General features: G+C 33.7%; 2 protein-coding genes across 3 annotated transcripts in view; one reads left to right on the top strand and one right to left on the bottom strand.

The window, feature by feature from the left end:
• The window catches only part of SCRN3 (secernin 3), a 29,669-nt gene extending 16,907 nt beyond the window's left edge, over positions 1-12,762 (top strand). The window contains exons 6-8 of the mRNA XM_006174764.3: positions 4,978-5,140; positions 6,050-6,230; positions 10,407-12,762. Coding sequence (XP_006174826.1) covers positions 4,978-5,140; positions 6,050-6,230; positions 10,407-10,577 — 515 coding nt within the window. The 3' untranslated portion in view covers positions 10,578-12,762. The remainder of the gene's footprint in view (positions 1-4,977; positions 5,141-6,049; positions 6,231-10,406) is intronic.
• Positions 12,763-14,928: 2,166 nt separating this feature from the next.
• The window catches only part of GPR155 (G protein-coupled receptor 155), a 38,551-nt gene continuing 27,429 nt past the window's right edge, over positions 14,929-26,050 (bottom strand). The window contains exons 12-16 of one of the 2 annotated variants that reach the window (XM_006174768.3): positions 25,283-25,419; positions 23,719-23,814; positions 21,151-21,215; positions 19,820-19,957; positions 14,929-16,901 (exon numbers count right to left, since the gene is read on the bottom strand). In XM_006174768.3, coding sequence (XP_006174830.2) covers positions 16,610-16,901; positions 19,820-19,957; positions 21,151-21,215; positions 23,719-23,814; positions 25,283-25,419 — 728 coding nt within the window. In that variant the 3' untranslated portion in view covers positions 14,929-16,609. Of the gene's footprint in view, positions 16,955-19,819; positions 19,958-21,150; positions 21,216-23,718; positions 23,815-25,282; positions 25,420-26,050 lie in introns of both variants that reach the window. The other variant, XM_032479716.1, reaches the window with a different exon arrangement.

Genomic DNA, 26,050 nt, shown 5'->3' on the forward strand with positions numbered 1-26,050 from the left:
GAATTGTTGGCATAAATAGAAAACTAATAATAAAACGATTGATTTTGTCCCATGCTGAATTTTTCTTACTTTTTTTAGCATTGATGTCATGCTTTTAGAAGGGCCATTTTCACTGTACCAGAAATGGTTTTCTGCATCTTATATTTACAGTTTTATTTTTTTAATTTAGATTATAATTCTTCTGGAATTATTCTAAAATAAAGTATGAGTTAGGACTCTAGCTTTTTTCTCACTTCTCAAATGATTACCCAGTGATCCCAGCACCACTTTTTAAATGAATTACCTTTTCTCTACAGATTTGAAATGCCAACCAATTTTATCAAATATTAAATCCCTAAGTAAACCCAAGTATAAATTAGATTATTGTATTTGTCCAGTTTTGTTTAGAACAGTGTCAAGGACACAGAATAAGTGTTCAAAACTTGCTTTGTAAGACAAAGGACAATATAAGTGAATTTACAATATTGGGTTTTTTTAATGTACCTCCTCATTATTCTGCTTTTTCAGAATTTTCCTGACATTTCTTGACTGTTCATTTTTCAAGGGGAATTTTACCAGCTTCTCCCATATCATTTTTTCCAGCTTCTTCCAAAAGATGCTTTTTGAGGTTTGACTCGGATTGAATTAAAACTATAGATTATTTTAGGGGGGGAATTGACATCTAATAATGTTGCCTTCCTATTCAAGAATAAGAGATGGTTGTCCCTTTATTGAATGTTTCTTTTGTGTTCCTAAGTACACTTTTATAATTTTATTTATCTGGGTTTTCCACAGTGACATTTTGTTGTTGCTGTTAAATCTTTTGTGAACACTCAGCTCTGTGCTAGGCATGGGGCCACATAGTGGCAGGCATGATACATGTGACCCTATGGAACATAGTAACTGGCAGACGGGAGGACACAGGCAAGTAACAAATGATACTGTTCACTATTTGATTGTTTTCCATTTTTTTACCATTGTAAATCATGTTGCAGTGAGCCTCTTATTTATTATGTTTTGTCTGCATTTCAAAATAATTTCTTTAGGATAGATTATATAAGGGAAGTTGAACCTACAAAATTTGCAATCTCAACCTAAACAGGAAAACTATTTGTCGTTCTCTTCTATAGTGTCTAAACAAATTGTTACTTAATGAGAACGTTGTTTCAAAATTTCAAATTGTTTTAAATTATTTTTTCATATGTTGATCTTGTATTCTGTGACTTTGCTAAGCTAACTTACTAGTTCTAGGAGGTTTTTAGGGTTTGGGGGGTTTGTTTTGGTTTTAGTTTTGGTTAGACTCCTTGGAATTTTCTACTATAGACTACCATGTCATCTGCAAATAGGGGCAGTTTTAGTTCTTCTGTTCCAATCTGTATGTTTTTTTATTTCCTCTTCTTGCCTTATTGTGCTGCCTAGGACTTGAGTATTGTATTGAATGAATGGTGAGAGCAGACATCCTTGTCTTGTTCCCAGTCTCAGGGGGAAAGCATTTAGTTGTTTACCATTAACTATATAGTATTAGTTATAGCTTTTTGTATATGTATTGTGTCAAATTTATCAAGTTGAGGTAGTTTTCCTCTATTCCTTGTATGCTAAGTTTTTTTTTTTATCATGAATAAATATTGGGGTTTGTCAAATGCTTTTTCTGTGTCAATTGATATGATTCTCTTTTTCCTTTAGCCTGATGGTATGGTAGGTTACACTGATCTTCTAATATTAAACAAAGTTTGTATCTTTGGAATAAACCCAGCTTGGTCATTGTATATAATTCTTTTTATATATTGCTGGGTTCTATTGGCTAATATTTTTGTTGAGGGTTTTTGCATCTATATTCATGAGAGAGACTGATCTGTAGTGTTTTGTTTGTACTGTCTTTGCCTGGTTTTGGTATCGGGGTAATATTTGCCTCATTAAATGAGTCAGGAAGTTTTCCCTCCATTTTATTTTCTAGAAGAGATTGTATAGATTTGGAGTTAATTCTTCCTTAACTGTTTGATAGAGTTCTCCAGTGAAACCATCTGGGCCTGAAGATTTCTCTTCTGGGAGTTTTTAAACGACAAAGTCAATTTCTTTGAGAGATATAGGGCTATTCAAATTATCTATTTCATATTGAGTGAGTTTTGGTAATATGTGCTTTCCAAATAATTTCTTCTAAGTTTATAGTTTTTGTGGATAGAATTGTTTGTAGTATTCTCTTATTATGCTTTTAATGTCTGCAGAATCTGTCATGATACCCCTGTTCATTTTTGATGTTGGTAATTTTGTAATTTGTGTCTTCATTTGTTGCTGTCAGTCTATCTAGAGGTTTGTCAGTTTTATTGATCTTTTCAAAGAACTACTTTTTTTTTCATTGACTTTTCTCTGTTGTTTTTCTGCTTTCAATTTTATTGATTTTAAAAAAATTTCTTTGGCCTCAGTATCTTTATTTTTTATTTTATTTTTTCCTTCATTGAAGTATAGTCAGTTTACAATGTTGTGTTAATTTCTGGTGTACAGCATCCATTTCATTCATTTTTGCTCTTATCTTTATAGTTTCCTTCCTGCTTACTTTGGGTTTATTTTGCTCTTCTTTTTCTAGTTTGTTAAGGTGGAAGCCTAGATTACTGATTTCCACTTGACTTTTAAGTTTTTTTCTGAACATTTTGTATTTTTTGCTGGTACTATGGATGGAATATTTTTCTATTATGTTTGTTAATTGGTTGTTTTTGATCTATAAGAAAACTGTTGAGTGTTTTTATTTATTTAATGGGACAATCTCACTGATATTCTATTGTTTTTATAGTTTTAAAATCTATTCTCTTGGGTTTTTAGGTAAGTAATTATATATTTGTGATCCTATTTTAATTTTCTAGTGGAATTGTACTTTTGGAAATGTAAGCTTTATGCAAGCATGTAAAATTAGGAGGTCATATAAGAAAATTGGGGAGATGTAGGTACTTTAAAAAGTGACCTCATTTTAGTCGCATATCAGCTGGGTAATGAAGCAAAGATCACAAAAAAACTGATGTATGGTAGGAGGGATGCCCATTTTATCTGAATTTTCAGTCTGATGCCCTAAAGTTACAAGGTTTGCACAGGGAAGTAAAAGAGTCTTAAACATAATCACTGATGAAATGCCTATTTGTAAAATTAGTCCTCATTCAAACACCTTTCCTGACTTAGCACTATCTTTTCTCTTCTTTGCTGTCAGCATTTTTGTTGATGTCTCGATTATTATTAAATACTCAGTAACACACTACAAATAAAATACAAACTGAGAGTCTTATAAAAGATGCAAGATTTTAAGAAGTCCATGAAATTAACATTGGATAACTAAGTCACATACAAAGCCATTGACAAAAAAGGGCAGAGTTAGACCTGTTGACAACTGAAGAAAAACTGAGGCTAACACAACAAAGTGCTTCATAGGAAAATGAATTGAATATTAAAGACTTAAGAGAGGGACTTGAGAAACTTGATGAAGTCCTCATGTATTTCTACAGACATTATCTTTATGATCATGCTGCAATACTCAAAGTCAAATTCTCTTACCATTTTTTTGGAAAAATTACTCGATTCATTTTTTGTTCTAAGACAGCATATTAAGACTATAATCTAAATTTTGTTAACTATAAGCTTATTTAAATTTATTTTTGTATTTTAATTTTATTTTAAAGACCTAATCAGTCCTTTTCCTCCACTATTTGCCATGAAGTTTTGATCCATATTTTAAATGCGTTGCTTTAAGTGGCTATTTTCTGGTACGAATTTTCTTCTTATAATGAGAATTTCTTACATTTATTCAAAGAAAAGTTTTTAAACCTGTTTTGAAACTCTTCAGAAAAAATCCTTTTTGAATTGTTAACTGTGGTTACCTAAGTTGAAATTGGATCAGGGGACTTCCACTTTATAGTCACAGCTATATATCCATGTGTAAATCTATCAGTATCTATCTATCTGTCTGTCTGTCTGTGTATCTGTCTCTCTATTGCCTAGGACAGTGCCTGACATTAATAAGTTTTCAATAAATATTTGTTGAATGACTGAGAAGTAAACAGAGAAAATTCCATTCTTGCCTTTAGAGATTTTATAATCTAATGGCACAGATGGGACCATTAAAGACAAAAGATGGACATATTCAGACAAAATTTATGACTGTCAATTCTCCCTTTATCACATTAAAACTCCAAATTAAAACCGACTACTAAGCCTAACTGAAATAACCTTTTCTTCTCCATCCATCTTTTGTCCATAACTATTGGCTTATTTAAATCAGTTTTTGTATTTTAACTTTATTTTAAAGACCTACTCAGTCCTTTTCCTCCACTATTTACCATGAAGTTTTGATCCATATTTTAAATGTGTTGCTTTAAGTAGCTATTTTCTGGTACCAATTTTCTTCTGATAAAGACATTGAAATTTTTAAAGTAGTCCAGCAAAACTATGTGCATACAAATTCCATTAGCCAATTATGTCTTTTGCCTCCTGCATTCCCACTCAGGTTACAATTCATTCTTTCATATAAGAGTATTGATGTCAGGCATGGAAATTATTACAGAAAAAATAATTTGTTATTTTGTAAAGAACGTCTTGTATAATATTGGAAACTAAGCACAGTATTCACTTAATATTTGGTTTCCAGAATGGATAGACTCAGTTGATAGTTATTGATATTGTTAGTTAATCGCTAACTACAGACAAAAAAGTTCATAGGGCAGTGAGATTGAATGTATTTTGTATTCTTTATTTCTTCTTCTTAGAAATGACAGATTTTACCTGTTATAATGGTTTTGAGACTTTATATATTTTATATTTTAAAAAAATCTTCCTTGCAACAGTGGAGTAACTGAATCATAACAGTTATGATGCAAGGTTTATTTATAGTCAATCTTATTTAATTTACACCTAGACCAGTATCTCATATTATGTATTATCAGTAGAGAAAGCAGTTCATAATTGCAGGATACCAGCCTGCAAATACTATGTATTTGATGGTCTTAAAATTTGTTTCCCTAGGGAACATAACTTTTAAAACAATGATGGAAATTCTCCGAGATAAACCAAGCGGTATTAATATGGAGGGAGAATTCCTGACCACTGCAAGCATGGTTTCTATTTTACCTCAAGACTCCAACCTTCCTTGCATTCACTTCTTTACAGGGACTCCTGATCCTGAGAGGTAAGTCACAAAATAACTGTAAACCAGGCAGGGGGTCAGGGAGTAGGGTAAGTCATTAGTCTGTTGATGATTTTGTCTGGCTAAATTTTTGTTACACAAGTACAAGAATGATTTCTGGATGCATTTTCTATTCAGGTTTTAGTTTGCCATTTCTATGGGTGTATAACTACCACAACTATCCTCATTCTTATGGGATGAAAATGTTCATAGTTTCTGGTATACAGTTATCTTACTCCCTCTTTTCCCAAATATATTTAAAATTTTCAAGAAAAGTAGATAGGTTTTATTATGCAGATTTCAGTATTGTAATATTAGATGATTAGTAAGGGTAAAAAGGTTAACTGACCTAGAAAATACATACATGTAAAATTTAAAATATCAATAGTTCAAGTTATATCGTAAGTAGGATATAAACAGACTATCTTGATTTAAATCATTAGTATCTCTTTTGCACATTACATTTAGAAATGATCTTATATTCACTACCTCTTAGTGTTATTTAAGATATTTTCAAGAAAATGGAATGAAACTTGTGCACCCCTTATTAATACTGCTGCTTATTTTCATCCCAAATCCTAATCCTCAACCTATTACATTGAGGATTGTTCTTACTTTCTAGCTGTGGAGTTTGCAGTAGAAAATGATGAATTATAATTTCGTTTGACACTGTTTATATGCCAGGCCCTTTGATAGGTTCATGGGAATACAAGGCTAAATAAAGCACAGTCTCCTGCCCCCAAAGGACATCCCAGTGTACCAGGGAATACAAGCATGGATATAACCAGTATGACAGGAAAAATTAGTTTGTTATAAATTAATAGAAACTAAAGAGAGTCTTAGAAGATTTAGAATAATGCTGAATATTTTTATATCCCCACATACCAACTTAATAAAGACTTTTTCTTCTAGATCTGTTTTTAAGCCTTTCATATTTGTGCCGAATATTTCGCAACTCTTGGACACGAGTTCACCCACGTTTGAATTTGAAGATTCAGTTAAAAAGAAGCCACATTTTAACATTAAGCCTGACAGAAGACACCCACTCTACCAAAAACATCAACAAGCATTGAAAATATTAAATAATAAGGAGGTATGATTAGATTATATTCTTTGCTTTATCATTAAGAATAACTTAAAATACAATTCAGTCCATATTTTGAACTTTGGGATTTCAGCTTTCTTTTCTTTATATAAAAATAAGTTTAAAAATGGTTTAGCTCATACAACTCAATAACAAACAAACAAGCAAAAAAAAAGCCCCAAACAACCCAATCAAATGGGCAGAAGACCTAAATAGACATTTCTCCAAAGAAGACATACAGATGGCCAATAGGCACATGAAAAGATGCTCAACATAAATAGTTATTAGAGAAATGTAAATCAAACTACAGTGAGGTGCCACCTCACACCAGTCAGAATCACCATCATTAAAAAGTCCCCAAACAATAAATACTGAGGACAGTGTAGAGAAAAGGGAACCCTCCTACACTGCTGGTGGGAATGTAGTTTGGTGCAATCATTGCAGAAAACGGTATGGGGATTCCTTAAAAAACTAAAAATAGAGTTACCATATGATCTAGCAATCCCACTACTGGGCATATATCTGGAGAAAACTCTAATTCAAAAAGATACCCAATGTTCACAGCAGCAGTATTTACAGTAGCCAAGACACGGAAGCAACCTAAATATCCATCAACAGATGATTGGTGGGGAGGATATATAGCTCAGTGGTAGAGCACATGCTTAGCATGCACAAGGTCCTGGGTTCAATCCCCACTTCCTCCATTAAAAAAATAATTAAAAAAAAGCTAAACCTAATCACTGCCCCAAAACCCCAGATGATTGGATAAAGATGTGGTATATTTTATATATACACACACACACATATACACACACACACACAATGGAATACTACTTAGCCATAACAAAGAATGAAATGATGCCTTTTACAGCAATGTGGATGGATCTAGAGAGTATTATACCAAGTGAAGTAAGTCAGACAGAGAAAAGTAAATATCATATGATATCACTTGTATGTGGAATCTAAAAAAAAAATACAAATGAACTTATTTACAGAACAGTAAGAGACTCACAAACATAGAAAACAAACATATGGTTACCAAAGGGGAAAGAAGGACAGGGGAGGGATAAATTAGGACTTTGGGATTGGAAGATACAAACTACTTTATATAAAATAAACAGCAAGTCCTAATGTATGACAAGGAACTACATCCTTATAATATCTTGTAATAACCTGTAATGAAAAAGGAGGCAATAACCTATAATGACAAAGGAGATGGATACACACACACACACACGAATCACTATGCTGTGCACCAGAAACTAACATAGTATCATAAATCAACTATAATTCAATTAAAAAAGTTTAGATGCTTTGTCTATAATAGAGTTATATTATTTTTGACTTTTGGTTAAAAATAATGGCTAAGAATGTATTGTGAATTTTTTAGAGAAATTTAGTATATTAAATATAATAACAGTATCTAACATTTATTGAACACTTACTATATACCAAGCACAATGGTACTGTTACATGAGCTATTTCATTTAATCTTCATGGCTACTTTATGGGGTAGGTACTATTATTATCTAATAAGGTACTATTCTTACCTTTACTCATAAGGAATCCGAGACTTGGAGAGGTCAAGTAGCTTACTTAATATATATCTCACACCAAAAATTACAAAGCCACTATAGGGGAGTTAACCTGGTCTCTTACATAATGTTCTTAATCATATACCCTCAGATTAATTTTAACTGAAAGTGACTTGACACCCCATGGACTTAAAATAATAATTATTATAATGAATTGGAGTTAAAAAAATGATAAACACTTATTATTTTTAAATGTAAGCATTTTAGAATATTAACATATCACCCAAAATCTCATCTTCAGAAATAAGTAGTTATATTTTGGGGAGGGAGGGAGGGAGATAGGTAGACAAATAATTTTATAATATCCATGAGTCTTCAGCCTTCCTGACCTTTTCCCTCTCTGCCCAGAGGTAAAAAAATAGATTAGAAGGAAATAGAAGGGCTACTAAAGGCTTTTCACAGAACTATCAGCTGATTCCCAGAAATGAAGGAAAGATTAGCCATCTTATACCTTTTCTCACCTGCTACTACCAGCTTCTGATTTGTATTGCATATAATTACTTTTACTTTGTCAAGATGTATACATTTACATTCTTTCTAAATTAAATGAATTAAATGAATTTTCCTCCCACACAATTATTTATTTACACTTATCTGTGGTATGTTTACATAGTTACCATGCTTTCCTGCCCCTGCCCTCGGCCTTGCTTATGCTTAAAGCAGAGAGCTCTGTGCGGATCCTCGATTTGCTATGGATTCTTGACAGGACTCTTGGCTTTTTCTGAGACCAGTTTGTTTTCACTTTTGACCTACAGTGTAATCCTTTTTTGTAGCCTAGTGGCTTGGAGTGAGAGGCAAGTGTTTTGTTCTAACAGCCCATTAAGTGTACTGACCAGGGCCCAAACCACCAGGCCAGAAGTGTCATCCACTCCTTGGGCTTGGCTCATCCCTCAGACTCAGCACAGCACTGTGAAAAATGATGAGCCTTCTGGTTCTTCTTGCCTTTAGCTCAAATCCCTCAGTGATGTTTCAAGAATGTCTCCTCAGGAGGGCTTTTATCACTCCTTCCTGAGCAGCCTCTGCACTGCCCTGATTGCTTGTGATAGTTCTCAAGAGTTGTCAGCTCCCTTTCACCTTCAGTAGTGCTGCTGGGAGGTGGGTTTTACAGACGTACTACTAAATGCCTGTTAAACTAAATTTAATTGCCGATTGACAATTTTCTAAGTAATATTGAAATAAAAATTTAAAAGCAGTTACTATTTTAGGCTTTATTTAATAGTCATTAAATGCTGATTGACAACATAAAGCAGTGAAAAGACAATGGAATTTAACAGAGTTGGGTTCTAGTCCTAGCTCTGTAAGTAACTCCTTTTGTGTTTTAGGGAGCGTCAATCCTACTGGTAGTTTTATTTAACATTTCTTGATAGCTAATGAGGTTGAAAATCTCATGTATTTATTGGCCTTTGGTATTTCCTCTTAAATGACTTGCTCATTATTTTCCTTAAACTGTTTTTCAGATGATTCTTTGTTGTTTTTGTCTCAAAGAGTCAAAAATACGTGAATATTAAGTCTTTGTTATTTTGCAAATTTTTAATCTGTTTATTAACTTTTTTGTCAGACAAAAGTTTATAATGTAATCAATTACATTTGTTAATCTTTTCCTTTAGAGCATCTTGATCTCACGCTTCAAAAGGCCTGCTTCATCTCAAAATAAATATAAATTCTGTATTTTCTTCCTATATTTATAAAAAAATTTAATTCTTTAATTTATCTGGAATTTATTTTTGTGGATATTATGAAGTAGGGATATAACTTTGTTTTCTAAAGAGATGACAAATTATTCCAATACCACTTATAGACAAAATACATTTTTTTCCACTAATGTGAAATGCAGTGTTTCTTTAGAAAAAAAAATTGCATACAATTTCATATTGAAGTACATGTCAAGGTTAAGAATCCTTGTTTTCTGGGATTCCGCTCTGTAATGGTTCAAATTTTTAAAATTATGCCCCCTTTCTAGTAACTCTCTTCTTACATACTTTTTCTATCAGTATCTACCCTCTAAGTGATCATGGTAATTCATTAATAACTTAAAAATTGCTCCTTTCTGTAAGAATCATGATCTCTTTTCCTCATTGTTGAGACAGGGAGGAATCATAGAGAAAATGTCTTGTCTTTGAGTTGTTCTTTCCCTTAAATGTCACTGTTCTGTTTCCTTTGTTTAATCAGGTAATACTAGTTTTAAATGTAGAAGATCTAAAGTCATAAAAAATATCTCAGCCTCAGTTTTCAGCAGCCTTCCCCATACACAATATCAGATTTTCAATTGACCTGTTATTTGTCTTTTCTATTTCTTGCTTATAGGCTAATCCTACATAATTATTATTGTCTTTTCTACTAAAAATAACTAATAATTTGGGGTTAATACATTAACTCAATCTAGAACAGTAATTTTTTTTCCCCAAAGAATTTCATTCCTTTATTATCTGTAGAATAGGAGAAAGGAACTGAACCAGGAGTAGAAACTGGATGAACAGAAATTTCTGTAAAGTGGTTTGGAATTTGGTTAGACTTGTGTGTGTGCATGAGTGCACATGCACATGCACATGTGTATATCTGTGTTTATTCACTTTTATTTTTAATTGTTCAGGAAAAAGCTAAAGCAATGTTGGACAACATGAGGAAACTGGAGAAAGAACTGTTCAAAGAGATGGAATCAGTCCTTCAAAACAAGCATCTTGATGTGGATAAAATTGTTAATCTTTTCCCTCAGTGTACAAAGGATGAAATTAGAATTTATAAGTCAAATATTAGTTCTTAGTGATCACATAAATGGTTAGCAATCTTCCTCAAAGTTAGAATCTATTACCTTGGTAAATAATATAAGTTTGAGCAGATCTGATTGTTCTTTACTAGCACTCAAGCGATAGCTTGTCTTCTAAAACTGCATATAGCCTTGATGAAATACTGAGAAAGAAAATAACATTAGATTTGGACACATATATCATGGATAGCCAAGTGTTACTTGAGGTATCAACTTATATCATTATTATTTTTATCTACAATACCTTTGTAAAAGTCACAATAATTAAATATTTAATTCTGTGTGAAACATGAAACATTAAAATAATACATGCATTTATGTTTATTATAATTATGTATTGGCCTCAAATAATTTTCTCAGCTACAACAAGAAAGCATATTTTTCTTTAATAATGGAAAATACTGTCTCAGCTAATGAGTTTTTGTGCTTTAGGCAAGTATTAACCAGCTCTAGCAAAATTTTCTAGATTTATACATTGTCTTATTATAGTGTTTTAATTCTAAAGATGTACTTTTATTAAACTCAGATGTGCTCTCTGTTAAGACTTAGCTGACCAGTGAGCTTTTAGCTCTAAATATCTAGCATTTTTTGGTCTGTGCCACTTAATAGGCTTTTAGCTTAATATTTTTAGAAGAGCTTTCCTAGGGGATTAGGAAATGGAATAAGGGAGTCAAGATCTTAGGAGATACTGTTTTGGTGTCTCAGATCTCTCTCATCTTTTACTTCTGTTCATTCAGTGAAAATAGGAACAGGAATGAGATTGTGGTGATGAAATACAAATATTAGTGTATTATGAACATTAAGAGTATTATAATGTATAATGTATTATGAACATTGTAAATGAGTAATAATATCTTCCCAAAGTTTATAAAACTTTGTTTAAGTTACATAGAGATTACCAAATAAGACTCTAAGCTACAAATACAAACAAGAAAAATCCAACTCAAAATAATACTATATATTTATTGTTTCTAGAAATTTCTATATTAGGTATTGGATCACTTTATTGTATTTATTGGTCACTATCATTGCAATTAGGAATATTACTAAAGTAGTGGATCATTATATTTAAAGAATGCTCAGGAAATTTTTTTTTAGTTCTCTCATAAAAATCATAATCTGCCTGATACTGCTCTTGTCTAATGCAGGGCTGCCATTACCAAAGATACCTGTCTCGAGGACTCAGTTAATTCTGATTTGCCTTATATATCCCTCAGTGATTTGTTCTTCCTAAATCATGAAGACCCTTGGCCAATCCCCGTACACCTCCCCTCTCTCTCTTTTTTAATATATGAGGGAGCTGAGGGTAAGCAGTTCATTGATTTGTTTAGGCACACAAACGTGAGTCTTATTTCTCTGTTTAGGCCCTGCATGTTTTCACTGTTTCCTTTGACACCACGCTAGACCAAACTAGTACCAGGCTCTCACCTACCACGGTAGTTAAGGTCTTCTACACCTATTTTTTCCCTTTATCTTTATCCACATGGGTCACTGCAGCCAGAATAATCTATTAAATTTTTTAATGTGATCATGAATTTCTCTCCTAAAACTTCTTTTAAAAATAAACTTTATTTTTTTGAGCAGTTTTAGGTTTAAACAAAATTGAGCAGAAAATACAGAGTTCACATATACCCCCTTTTCCTCTACCCTCCTCCCCTCAACTCCCCTTGCCATCAACATCCCACACCAGAGTAGTTCATTTGTTACAATTGATGAACCAACACTGACACATCATTATCACCCCAAATTCACAGTTTACATTAGGGTTCACTCATTGTACATTCTATGGGTTTGGACAAATGTATAATAATGTGTCCACAATTATAGTATCATACAGGTCAGTTTCAGTGCTCTAATGTCCTCTGTGCTCCACCTGTTCATCCCTCTCTACCACTAACCTCTGGCAACCACTCATCTTTTTATTGTCTCCATAATTTTGCCTTTTCCAGAATATTATATAGATGGAATCATACAGTACATATCCTTTTCAGATGGGCTGTTTAATTTAGTAATATGCATTTAAGTTTCCTCTATGTCTTTTCATGGCTTGATAGCTCATTTCTTTTTAGTGCTGAATAATGTTCCATTGTCTGGATAACCTGGTTGCTGATATCCACTACTGAAGGACATCTTGTTTTTTTCCATGTTTTGGCAATTTATGAATAAAACTGCTGTGAACATGTGTGTGCAGGTTTTTGTGTAGACGAAAGTTTTCAACTCATTTGGAAAATACCCAGAAGCATGAGTGTTGGATGGTATGGCAAGAGTATGTTTAGTTTTATAAAAAACTGCCAGACTGTCTTTTAAAGTGACTACTGTACCATTTTACATTCCTGCCAGCAATGAATGAGAGTTCCTGTTGCTCCACATCCTCGTCTGCATTTGGTGTTGTCAGTGTTCTGGATTTTGGCCATTCTAATAGGTATGTAGTAGTATCTTATTGTTTCAATTTGCATTTCCCTAATGACATGTGATGCAAAACATCTTTTAATATGCTTATTTGCCATCTGTATATCTTCTATGGTGAGATATCTGTTCAGATCTTTTGCTCATTTTTAAAAATCAAGTTGTTCATTTTCTTTTAGAATCTAAAACTCTTTTAAAGAGTCATTGAGATAAGTCCCAGTCCTTAACAACTATCAGCAAGATCCTGCCGACCTGCCTCCATCTATATCTCATTATGCTTTCGTCATTGTTTTTTTAAAGTTTCGATTCTGCTCTTTCAATTCCTTGAATGTACCCAGTTCCTTCATTATGGCTGTACCTTCTGCTGGCACCACTCATTTTATGTGCTCTTTATATAAGTAGTTCTTTCTATCCTTTAGAGTTTTGCTGAAACATGACCCTCAGGGAAGTTTTCCCCACACCACAAGATCAGATCTCTTGTTACATACTCTCAGAGCCACATGTGATCCTGATCACAAGTGTAATTAAATGTTTAACATCATAGCAGAATAGAAGCTTTATGAGAATAGGAACCATATTTTTTCCCACTGTTGTGTGCTCAGTGTTCAACGTTATGTCTGGCACAAGCTAGATGCTCAATAAACATTTGTTAAATTAACATTCAAGTACTGATGGAAAGAATTTATACAGTCTTCTTCTCTGCCTGTAAAGATGAGAAAATTAGCTAGACAATCTACCTGTACAACTTGGTAGCCTTTTATAAGTCTGAGGTCAACCTGTTGCCTTTTTCCACATTCAAAATGGGAATAAGAACTCCCTGGATAAAGACAAGGGTTATTTTATTTACATAACAGATAATTAATTTGTAAAATTGTTTGGGAGATTTTACTCTATAAATCCAGTATGGTATTTGGGCTTTAGTACTTAATGCCTTGTGGTATATTTTAGAAAACTTAAGGTTTTCTTAAATTTCATGTGTTAAGGGTAAAAAATAGAGTAGCTGAAATTAAGGAGTTTTTTTGGTCAACCTATAAATGATGTGGTTTATTATTTACCACTACATAATAAACCAAGGAGATAACCTAATAAATTGTATATATTTTAGACAAAGCTAGTTTGATCTTTGATGAAAGCATGAATTTATATATTAATTTTTAATAAAAATTTGCCCTAGAAATAATTATGCAGCCTAGAATTTTGGAAATCTAATTTCTATTTGTAAAATTTGCCCCAAAAATAGGTTCTACAGAGTAAATGTTTCTTAAATTAACTACTTCAGGCTTTTAGCATAACAATTGTAGAAATTTATCATCCCATCTTCTCCTGAAAAATGTGGTAACATTTCTGATTCTGAACTGTGTTTCCAGTCATCACTGATCACTTGACCACATGTTCAGTGGTCTAAAATAATTTAATATCTTACATGATATGAGGTAAGATGAGGAAAAAACTAAGAGCTGTATTCTGCTGCATAGTAAACATGTAAAATAATAGTTTACATTATTTTTTGCTTTTAGAAACTTACTGATCATTAATTATTCTTAAAATGCCAAGCACACTTTATCTTATTCTAAAAATACTGAAGTTTAAACATAAGCCAGTCTTGGAATTACTCACTGAGAACAAAGAAAAGAACAGTTGACCATGCTGAAGATTAGTATAAAAGGGGTAGATTTTAAATCACAATTGTATCAGATAATTTTCTCTGTGATCCTGAATATTAAAAATTGTGAAATATGTGATAAGGACTCTAATGTCATATTGGCTTATTCATAAAAAGTGTTTACTAAGTGCATAATTGGGCAAGGCCCTGTGCACAGGTAACCGTAGGGTCACCAACAATCCCAGGTGACTCACTTAAGAAAACATTGAAAACCTATGGAAGAGACCTCTCTGATGGCTTCTGCGTTATTCGGATTATTCAAAGAAAAGACGTTGGCAATACAAGTTAAAATAGGTATTTTATTGTGAAACTTGCTTTGTCAGTGAGTAAAAGTTACAAATATTTTCATTTAATAAAATTAGTACATCCTTAATTCTAAAAACATCTCTTAAAAGCCTTCATTACCTGAAACTGCAGATCATTCTGAGTGAGGGTTTTCTTTTAGTGTCTCCCATGGAAAAAGATGCTGCCAATTCCCTTCATGCAAATAACAGAACATGTGTAGTATGACTTGTTCACAAGCAAAACAAGTTCCCCACTTGAGTTTGAGTTGCCTGCATGCATATGAATTAACTTCTTTATTGCCGTAACTATAAAGGTCTCCTGGTACAGCAATGAGGCTTTACTCCTGAGCATTCTGAGAACTATAATGTGGTGATACTGTTTTTAAAAAAAGTTATGCAGCAAGACAGTTCTGCTGAAAAACACCCCCATTCTCTAATTATAACTTAAAATTGGTATTGGTTAATACTACACACTAACGTATAATTTACTTGTTATATACACTAGGCTTCCATGCAGGGTCATTTTTTTTAATTACATATTTGTTGTATTGAAAGGGCAATGATTTAATTCTATAAATGATTTTCTAAATGGCTTTTACACATGACGCTAAAAGTATGAGACAAATAAATATTTGAAACAGTTTTAAATAAGTTAAACCAACACTGACACCTAATAATTAAGTAGAGGTTCAAAGGTCATATGAATAGACGTCTCTTTAATTTACTGAAGATAAAGCTTATCTGAGGGCAACATTTAGTAATTTTCAAATTTATAGATTTTTATACATAGATGCTGAAAAAAACTAAATTGTAAATGTAAAAGTAGGATGTTAGGCATAGAATTTTTAAATCTTGGCTTGAATTATATAGTTTTTTTCATCTTTTTAACTGCAGGGAATAAGGTAACAGGGCTATACTTCTGCACTGGGATGCTTTGTGCAAACACCAGAAATGCTACATCACATGGCAATAATTCTGTTCAGAAATTTAAATGGATCTGCTCAACTTACTACTTTTAGTACAAAAGTTAAAGATTAAACTATACTTCTGTTGATGAGTTTTAGAGAGAATAATATTTATGGAGGGTCTTATTCCCCTCCGAATGGTACAGATTAGTACTTTGGATAGAAAAGCAAGAGAATATAAACCTTAAAAAAATAGTGCTTGTAGTTTTTAATGAGTACTATTTGTCAAGGAAATGGGAAAAATAGAATAGGAAGGCCTCTTATTAGAATCATTAAAATTCTTTTTTAGGAGACATTATCAATAAGTACAAAGTTGTCATAATTTAAGGTCCATTTCCTGCCAGCAGCATCCCTGCCAGATTTGGCAATTTAAAAGAATAATAAATTGGATGTTGATTTTGAAATTATAGCAAATAGCTGCAGGAAGAATGTTTAAAAATGTTGGCATAATTAGTTTATAGTAATTATTATATTCATTATCAGAACTTTAAAATTTGATTTGGTTCTCTTTTTCCTAAGTCAGTTTTCTGTGTATTTTACATACACATGAACTCACAGAATGTTAGCATGGGGTGGGAACGTGTCTTGTCAAATTTTACAGAAGAGGCAGCTGAGACTCAGAAAGGTTGGGTTTGCCCATGGTCTCGCAGCTAATAAGTAACAGATCTGGGGCTAGAATAGGACTCCATGTGGGGTTGTCTGTTTCATAATTTAAGTCTTAGGAGATGGGGATGAATGCTCAGTTTCTTTGTATCTTTCCTGTTGGGGAATGTGTGCATTAATAGCAGGAGGACTCTGTTCAGGACTCTTGTGAAGAAACCTGTAAAACAGGTACTCATCCCGAAATTCATATTCATTGGTGATATGTTGGATGACTCCCCCTTGCACCAGTCTGTCTCCATATATCACAGCTTCACCACGGTCAGAGGCAAGGCCGACTTCAATTAGCCAGTTCACCAGGTCACAGCCACAGAAGGTCCCAGCAGAAGTCCTTGCACCACACCTGCATGTCAAAGGAATGATTCACCCATATGTTCTGTAAATCTGGTATCAGCACTGCATGATGGAGGACAAGCAAGGAAATACAGAAGGAGACAGGGAAAGACAGCGTGATAATTACAAGGTGGCAGGAATGAAATTATTCTGAATATAAAGGGTTTGTTAACTCATCTGACCCTAGAAAGACCCACCAGAGAAAAATAAAATATGCCAAGAATGCTTGTGAAAACAGAAATACTGAAACAAAACAATGACTTAGATAATGTAAATGCATCAACAAAGAAATGTTCTTTTTATAGTAGGTGGCCTTTTATGATCAGATCCATTCTGTAGACAGCTGACTATTATATAAGTTGCACTCTTAGTTATAATAAATAATTTAATTGTTTCAGGAATGTTAAATCATATTTTTGCAAGCTCTTAAGAAGTGACAATTTTTACTAAATTACTTAAATCAAATTTTATATTTTCTGCTTATCACAATGCCCACAAATAGCCTTTCTTCTTGCCCTGAGCAAGAAAATCATACTGATACGTTTACATGTTAGGAATTTGCTGAATTAGGAAGCAGGGAAAGAATAAGTGAGATTTATCTTGCTGCAAATCTAAGAGTTTTTCCTTCATAGTGTTGACTGTATTCCCCACACTGTACATTTCATCCTTGTGATTCATTTATTTTGTATAGGTAAGTTTGTACCTCTTAATCTCCCTCACCTATTTATTTCTTTTCTTCCCCCACCCCCCTCCCTTCTGGCAACCACCTGTTTAGTCTCTGTATCTGAGTCTGTTTCTGTTTTGCTATGTTTGTTCATTTGTTTTGTTTCTTTAGACTCCAAAAATAAGTGAAATCATACAATATTTGTTTTTCTCTGTCTGACTTATTTCACTAAACATAATATACTCTGGGTTGATCCACGTTGTTGCAAATGGCACAATTTCATTCTTTTTTATGGCTGAGTGATCTATATCTATATCTATATCTATATACCACATCATCTTTGTCCATTCATCTATTGATGGACGCTTAGGTTTCTTCTATACCTTGGCTATTGTAAATAATGCTTCAGTGAACAAAGGGGTACATATATCTTTTCATCAGTGTTTTAATTTTCTTTGGATAAATATCTGGGAGTGGAATTGCTGGATCATATGGTAGTTCTGTTTTTAATTTTTGGAGGCATTTCCATAAGATTCCTTAGGTTTTTCAAAGTTTTGATTATGAATCTACTTCTTAATTATTTAAAATTTGCCTTCCTAATGCAAATATGGGGTGCCTCAGGTATGAGGGAAAGAGAAATGTAAAAAAAACCAATTAAGTGAATTCTGTTCATTTTTATACAAATATGCAATAGACAACAGGAATCTGTCCACAAGCATTAGTCAAGTTGTAAAACCTAAAGTGCTTGACAACAGGAAACAGTAGATGAAAATCAAAATGAAATGAGAAATAGGTGACAAAATTTTAACACATTTAACCACAAATGAATGTACATTAGCATTTCATACAGAAATTAGAAAAGAGGTTAATATACATGAAAAATTTCTCAAATACATAAAATCACAATATTGTAACATCAGTATTTTACTTATTAATAAGATATCTTAATTTATGCTTGGCAACTACAAACATCACTTTGAACAAAGCCTACATGTTACACCCTGAGTCTGAGCCTTCTTCCTGCTTGTTGATTTTAAATATATAACCCAACACCTCCTAATCCACACATGAACTGATTAATATTTGCTTCCTGATGACAGAGCTGTGCAGGATGGCAGAGGATGTGTCACTGGCAGGATGCAGAGCAGTACCACTGCCAGCCCGTGCCCGTTTGCCGTCTGGGATGGAGGCAGCTAGGCATGTTGCAGATGGCAAGAGCTGTGCTTCCTGACAGTCAGCACACAGTGGGCCTGGCAGAGCTAACATGGAGTTCCCTTTTTTAATCTTAAAAAGCAGTTTCAAATTGTAGAAACTATCCCTAGATCATACTTTGAAATTATTGTCTTTGGCTCTTTAAGGGTGGGAAACTAATTTTTCTTCATAGTTTACCATTTCTAAAAACTGGGCTAGGCCCATCATATAGATTTTGTTATCTAATGCAAACAACTTTGAGAGCTAGCTGTTTTAAAGAAGAGGAAAACTAAGGTTTGGAGAATTGAGCTTGCCCATTTTCACACAGCTGAAAGTGGCAGATCCAGGAGTTAAGTTCTAGTATTAGGCCCCACTCAGGGAGTCCCCTTTCCAGGCTACCTTCTGGCTATAAAGAAATATAATGGCATAATATATACAAATAAATTATCCTGAATGGTAATTTTCATAAATTTTCAATTTTTCAGTTGTAGACATAAAAGTATTTGTTTCTTTATGTTTTGTTTTCTCTCTTTTATGACAACCAAAAATATTGGCACTGTGACATTTGTTTATTCATTTCCTGCTATATACTCCATACTGTGAAGATTAGAAAAATATATATGATGAAGATTAGGACTTGAGGTGAAAAATAAGCAGCAGAAATAAGAGACAGAAATTACATTTCATTTTCTTGACAATATCATTAGTGATATGAAATAAGATACCACTAGGAGATGGAGAATATAAAATCACCTCTAAATATAGTGTATCTCAGAGTTTTGTGAAAGATACTAATGGCCAACGTGAAGTGAATGTTAATATTCTACTACATTTTGTTTCATTCTTAAGTTTTCATATTTTATATGGAAACTGAAAATTATATGCCATTAAAAAATGTAAAAATCAAAATGATATGACTCATATATGCTGTTTCTTAAATTGACGAGAGCTGTTTTAACTTTTACATGTATATGTGTTACTGATTAACAATCATGAAGTTAGTCACAAGCACATTACTTAGCATATTACAAACTAAGATTATCTAAAATGTAATTATCTGAACCTGTACTTACCTTCTTTCCTTGACAATGTTTTGGATGCAGAGGTCACGGTGATAATGGATAAATTGTTGACAGGTCATTTTTATTTCCTCGGGAACAGGAGAATCCTTGTTTTCTGCTGTTTCTTTATTGTTCCATAAGAATTCAAGTCTAAAAACCAAAATTTAAGGAGGTGATTTTTAAGGAGAAAAACAGCCCGGAGAGAGCACCCCTTCTTGTTTATCACCCCGTCTGTATGGCTCTTCCAAGGCTGCCGTTCACCACAGCTGTCATCTATAACACCCAGACATCCTTAGTCGCTGAAGCAGAAACATATTTCTCCTGCACTCAGTTTCCTGTTCAGAGCAGGTTATAAACCCTCCAGATACGTTTGACCCATTTCAGTTTCTACCAAAAAATGAAGTTCCTTATTCTACATTCTACTATTTTAAAATGCAGAAATAACATACAGAGAGCAAGTATTCTGTTTAATCATTTTCCAATTTCAGTACCAGAGAGACAAATACTAGGATCTGGAGTATAGAACAATTGTGTTTTGCCAGCCCAGACAATGGAGCTGTTGACTCTTTCAACTATTCAACATAATGAAGCTGATAATCAAGTTCAATGACTTTCCTATTATGATTTTCTTCAACTACGTTTTAATTGTGATGATGAAAAAAGGGATAAGAAAGAACAGGGACCATTTACTGGGCACTTTTTATGTAGCTGGTAGGATAAGTTTCATCAGCACTTCTGGTTTCTACTAATTTTGACTTTGAAAACAAATGAGGAAGTAGAAGGATTCGCCCCTCCACCCCCAACCACTTACTCCCATCCCGAAGCTGGAGTGTTCCCACTTCATTATTTTTCATAAAAAAAAAAAAAAAAAAAATCCTGATCTGAATTCGAAGAAACTCTTCACGAAGTTAATTGAAAAAACTGAAATTTAAGAAAGAAGAAAACTTGATTTTTCTATAAATTGTCGGCTTGATAGAGAAATCCTGTTATCAAAGGAGAAAGACAAACATAGACCTTTGGGGGCACATCACCTACTACTTCCATTTCTAAATACATTTTCAAGTTTCATTTTACTTTATGTAGTTAATGGCATAGATAGAAGTCAGCTTCCATGAACTCTTCTTAAAATGCAAATTACAATGTTGGATTAATGACAGTTCTTCCCGTATTTCCTCTGCAGTTATTTACAACAAATATGTGAATCAACATATAACCTTTCTGTGGTGTTTAGTTTAACCTTTCTGTGGTCTCCTAGAAGTTATGAAAGGTTTAAAAATATCAGTATCTTAATAGAATGGCTTTGTCATCATCTATACAGTTATAGATTTTAAAACTAAATTTACCTTCTTTTGAAAGGTAGGATGATTAAATGTTTGTCCAGTCCAAAGATGCCGAAGGAAATAAATCCCTATGGAAGAAAAAAAATATTTTATGAGTTCTACAATAAAATTTTAAGACAGAGAAAAGATGGAAGCCAAAAAATTTAGTGCTTCGGGAAGTAAACCTCTAATGACTAGAACAACATTTTAAACAGAACACACAGGCCGGCCCTCTAAAGTTCAGTGCCTGAAGGCAGGTATCGTTAGTCCTCTGTATCGCAGGCTGCATCTGTGGATTCAACCAACAGTGGATTGAAAATATTTGGGAAAAAAATTCCACAAAGTTCCAAAAAGCAAAACTTGAATTTGCCACATACCGGCAACTATTTACATATCATTTACATTGTATTAGGTATTATAGGTAATGTAGAGATGATTTAAAGTATATGGTGAGGGGGGTAATACATAGCTCAGTGGTAGTGTGTGCTTAGCATGCATGAAGTCCTAGGTTCAATTCCCAGTACCTCCACTGAAAAATAAAGTAAGTAAAATAAATAAACCTAATTACCTACCCCCACCAAAAAAACCCCCCAAAGTATATGGGAGGATGTACATAGGTTACATGCAAATACTATACCATTTTATATAGGGGACTTGAGCATCCATGAATTTTGGTATCTGAAGGGCATTCTGGAACCATTCCCCCTCAGATACTGAGGGACAACTGTATGGTACTTGGCTGCCTTTCCCCAGTCCTCTTTCCTGCTAATTATGAGGGGTGATATAAGTGAGTGCTGAGCAACCACACTTGCATGCTAGCTTACTGAAGAAAAATGAAAACATTTAAGTGCCCTATGTCTTTTTTTGCCCTTTCTAAAAAGAAAATAAAATAGCTCCCATTAGGCTCAAGTACTTCTTTATTATTTTTCTGTTAAAACTTCAGAAATTATAGAATTATTAAGTGCTGTAGTATCTGATTATAATGAAATAACTGAACAAAATTTATGTGAAATGAAGTTGGCTAGTGCTTAGGGAAAGGGTTTGAAGAATTTGAGGGTGATAAGGCAAACTGGCACCAGATAACAGTCACATATCAGGATGATCAGGACTGCCTGGGGAGATGCGAGGCTGGGAACTGCCATCTGTCAGGCACAGTGGGGTAAGGATCTAGGTGCAGGTTGGTGAGGGTGGGATGGAGAATGCAATAACATGAAGGACCTACCTGTCTTCACCTCAAATTACAAATCACCAAAAGGGAATGATCTTACTACTGCACCTCCTCAGGAGGAAAACGGGATGGGAGTGGGCTTTGTATCTCTCTCCTTCCTTTGAAGCACTTCAGCCATAAGCTGTGGGGGAAGCATTTCAAACGCAACATTCCTGGCATTAGCTTCTGTTTGTGAAGCTTTGTCAGTCCCAGTCCTAGGATGCCTCAGCTTGGAGTGGGCTTTCTGGACGTAAAATGCGGGTGAGACTCTGATTTTTCGACTTACTATTTTATAGTTCTTGGGTACAAAGTCAAATCTTGAAAATTATCACAAAGTCAGGTCAGCATCACGTGGCCCTTAGGATGCTCATGTCTGTCTGTAATAAACTGATAGGTCACTTGTCTGTCTAAATAGAGCCATTTCTGCTCCCACAATAAAGGCAAAACAAACTGGAAATATTTCAAGGAATTAATGTTAGGGAAAAACTGGCAGGAGCATTTACTGATAAATGTTCACTAACTAATATGGCCAATTATTTCAGGTGTAATAGGCAAACCCAGTGATTTCAAGTACTGTATTTTTTTCAACCTGATACTTAATCTGGGGACTGATATTCTCTAAAATGTAAGAGATTGAAGACAGAATACATTTTATAATTTGCACATAAAAATATTTTCCCAGTAGGTAAAATATCATTTATCCTTAAATATCCATTTTAATAGTGACATAAACAAAGACAACAGCACCTGTCGTATTAGTTCTTCATGGAATTTTAGTGTCTAATTTTTAAATTGGGGGTGATAAGTCTACTTTGCAGATACTGTGATGTTTAAATGAAATTGTTAATGTAAAATATTTTTAAATGTTTGGCATATAGTAGACTTTCAAGGTAACGTCTTTCCTTGGCCAAATTTTATTTATATACCGTATGATTTTTTAAAAAGGTTTAATTACCTATAGTTCAAGAAACATCAAATGTAAATGAAGTGATGTGCATTAAATTAAGTGGCTAAACTAAAGGTGCAGAGAAGTTAAGTCATCTTCTCAAAGCAACTTATTAAGGCCACAACAAAGTTTAAAAAGAACTTGGAACATCTTGTCCCTGCTTAAATTATCATTCTTTATCTCAAAACCAAAGCAGAAAACTATCTGGTATTTCTGATTGAAACACTCAGTGTGCATTCTGATGACTTTAACCAATATAATAATTCATCTCTACTAAGAGATACGCAGCAGCTGTCAGCTGTCACGAACACCAGCAGCTGGCAAACAAACTAAACCCTCTTGATTTTAAAGAAAACAACAACATCCGCCCCCCCCCCCACCCCCCAATCAACACATCCAGGAAAACAACAATCCCTCAGAGTTCTCGGTAAGCAAATACCTGGCCAAAGTTAAACACAGCACAGAAAAACTGTAACTCAACATACAGTCTTCCAGGCTCTTGGTTGAATAGCCACCATAAACAACTGGAAAGATTCTGTAGAGGAAGGAGAAAATAGTACTTTAAAATGAAGCAAGCTGATCATTTGTCTATATCCAGAACACAGTACAATAACTTACCTACTTAATAATTAGGAAGAAAAGGACTAAGGGGAAAAACACTGAGAGAATATAGAGGCTTTGTCTTTCAAACAACAGGTTTCAACCTCTCTTCTCGACAGATGTCATTCAAACAGCATCTATTCTGATCAGATTTGAAGAAGACATGAGCCATAATACAGAAGCTTACATAATACGTCAGGACTTCAACTAGCCTAAGACAGGTCTGATTTTAAAATTAGTTCTACACAGTGAAAACAATCACATCACTGAGCAGCAATTCCTGGCAGCATTTCTTACTTTTTGATTTTGATTCTTAAATAGCAGTTAAAATGGTGCTGGTTCTATGTAATGAGCATCCCAGTGTGAAAAGGGTAAGAAGGTTTCTTCATAGGTTATAATGATCCATCTCCCATCGCTAGGCAAGTTAACGCTTGAACTATCTCAAAGAATTATAATAACTGGTAATTCACAAAAGACATAGAACTAATTTTTAAAAACCTTTTAGTAATCAAAGAAATGCATTTTAAAGATGAAGTGCTATATTTCACTTATAAAATTATCAAATTAAAAAAATTGTAACAGTCAAAGTTGGTGAGAATACAAATCTATACTATTTCTTTGGAAAACTAAACTTAGGAGAATGTATCCAAAGGCACAGAAATATTTATATTCTTTGATCCAGGTTTCCCAACTTTGAGAATCTGCCATAAGGAAATATACTGCATGGAGATGTTTATTAGAGCATTCTGAAAAACTAGGAACACTCCATAAGAAAGTGGTTGAGTAAATTATAATGCATCTCTTCTATGGTTTATTGAGGAGTCATTTAAAGTAAAAGTTATGAACACTTTGTAGCAACATGACATAAGTCACAAAGCAGGAGGTAAATCTGTACATATCATTAGAACCACGAAAAATGTATTAAAAAATAGAAGGCAGTAGTATGATGGATATTTTTTCTCTTTTCTCTATTTTGTGTCCATTGTATGAGGTGGTTATGTTATTTTCATAATGTAAAATTATTTTAAAAGTTTATTTATCTGAGGAATATCTTCTGAGAGACCATGTAGGCATTTATCCACTGAAGTCAGTCAAAGAGTATGTTAGGAGTGAGTGGTCTGCACACATCAAGGAGATAGGTGGTTTTACCAAATTCTAGGTTCAAAGCATAGGATGAGTGAGTATTCCAAGCAAAATAAGCTATCGGAGCACTTAGGCAACAGGGTAATGTGAATTATTTGTTCTCCCCTGCCCCAAAACATTTAGCTCAAGATTAGAATTCAGATGGCCCAGCTGCCACCCCCCTGGGAAGTAACAACAAAGTTTCTGCCAGATGCCTGAATAAAACCTTTGCCAAACATTTAAAGAAACGGCCCCCAAACAAAATGAGAAGAAACATTTACAGCAAACAGGCCAATAATGAGAAGTAAACACAGCAACACATGTCGAGTCAGTTGCTGGTCTCCACTCTGGAGATACTGCTCCTCTTCCTGGGCTAACATGCAGCTCTGGGAGTTACAGCGACTCACACAATGTTCATCTATAAAACAGTAAGTACAACAATTTGTAATCAGAGCTTTTTATTTCAGTGCATTTTAAATTCATAATGACTTCCTAAGCAAACCACCACATATGCACATTCAGCTCAGAACTAGTATATTATTTTAGATGAAATCTGAGGAAGGCTCCTTCATGTTGTTTTAGGAGAATTCTACTTGTAGAGTGTTTTTATCCAAAAAAATATGAGTAGGACGCAATAGTTCCTTTCTGCAGTATTCAACAATGTAACACACACATACTTTTTTAAGGCTAAAATAATTCAGTTTTCACCTGTGATAAATCTATATCTTGGTCACAAATACCCTATTTTGGCTAAGAGCAAAACAAATTTACTACTACCACCTGCCTTTCATTAAAGAGTTTAAACTTTGCCATAGAAAAGACTTTCAAGGAGCCAAATAAAAAACATTCTGCACTTTGTTCTTTACATATGGAACCAAGTCCAGATCACAAGCATAACTTCTTTTTTGGCCTAAAAGAGGTGTGGGGCCTTTCACAAGAAACATTTATTCTCCCATGTCAGCGCCACTAATATCTATGGCATCAAAAGCAGGGGAAAACATTTTTCCAAAATAGATGGTAGTCTAACATACAGTCTTTACAGAAAGTCA

Source organism: Camelus ferus, chromosome 5 (genome assembly GCF_009834535.1).
Source record: "Camelus ferus isolate YT-003-E chromosome 5, BCGSAC_Cfer_1.0, whole genome shotgun sequence".
In the NCBI taxonomy this organism is placed as follows: domain Eukaryota; kingdom Metazoa; phylum Chordata; class Mammalia; order Artiodactyla; family Camelidae; genus Camelus; species Camelus ferus.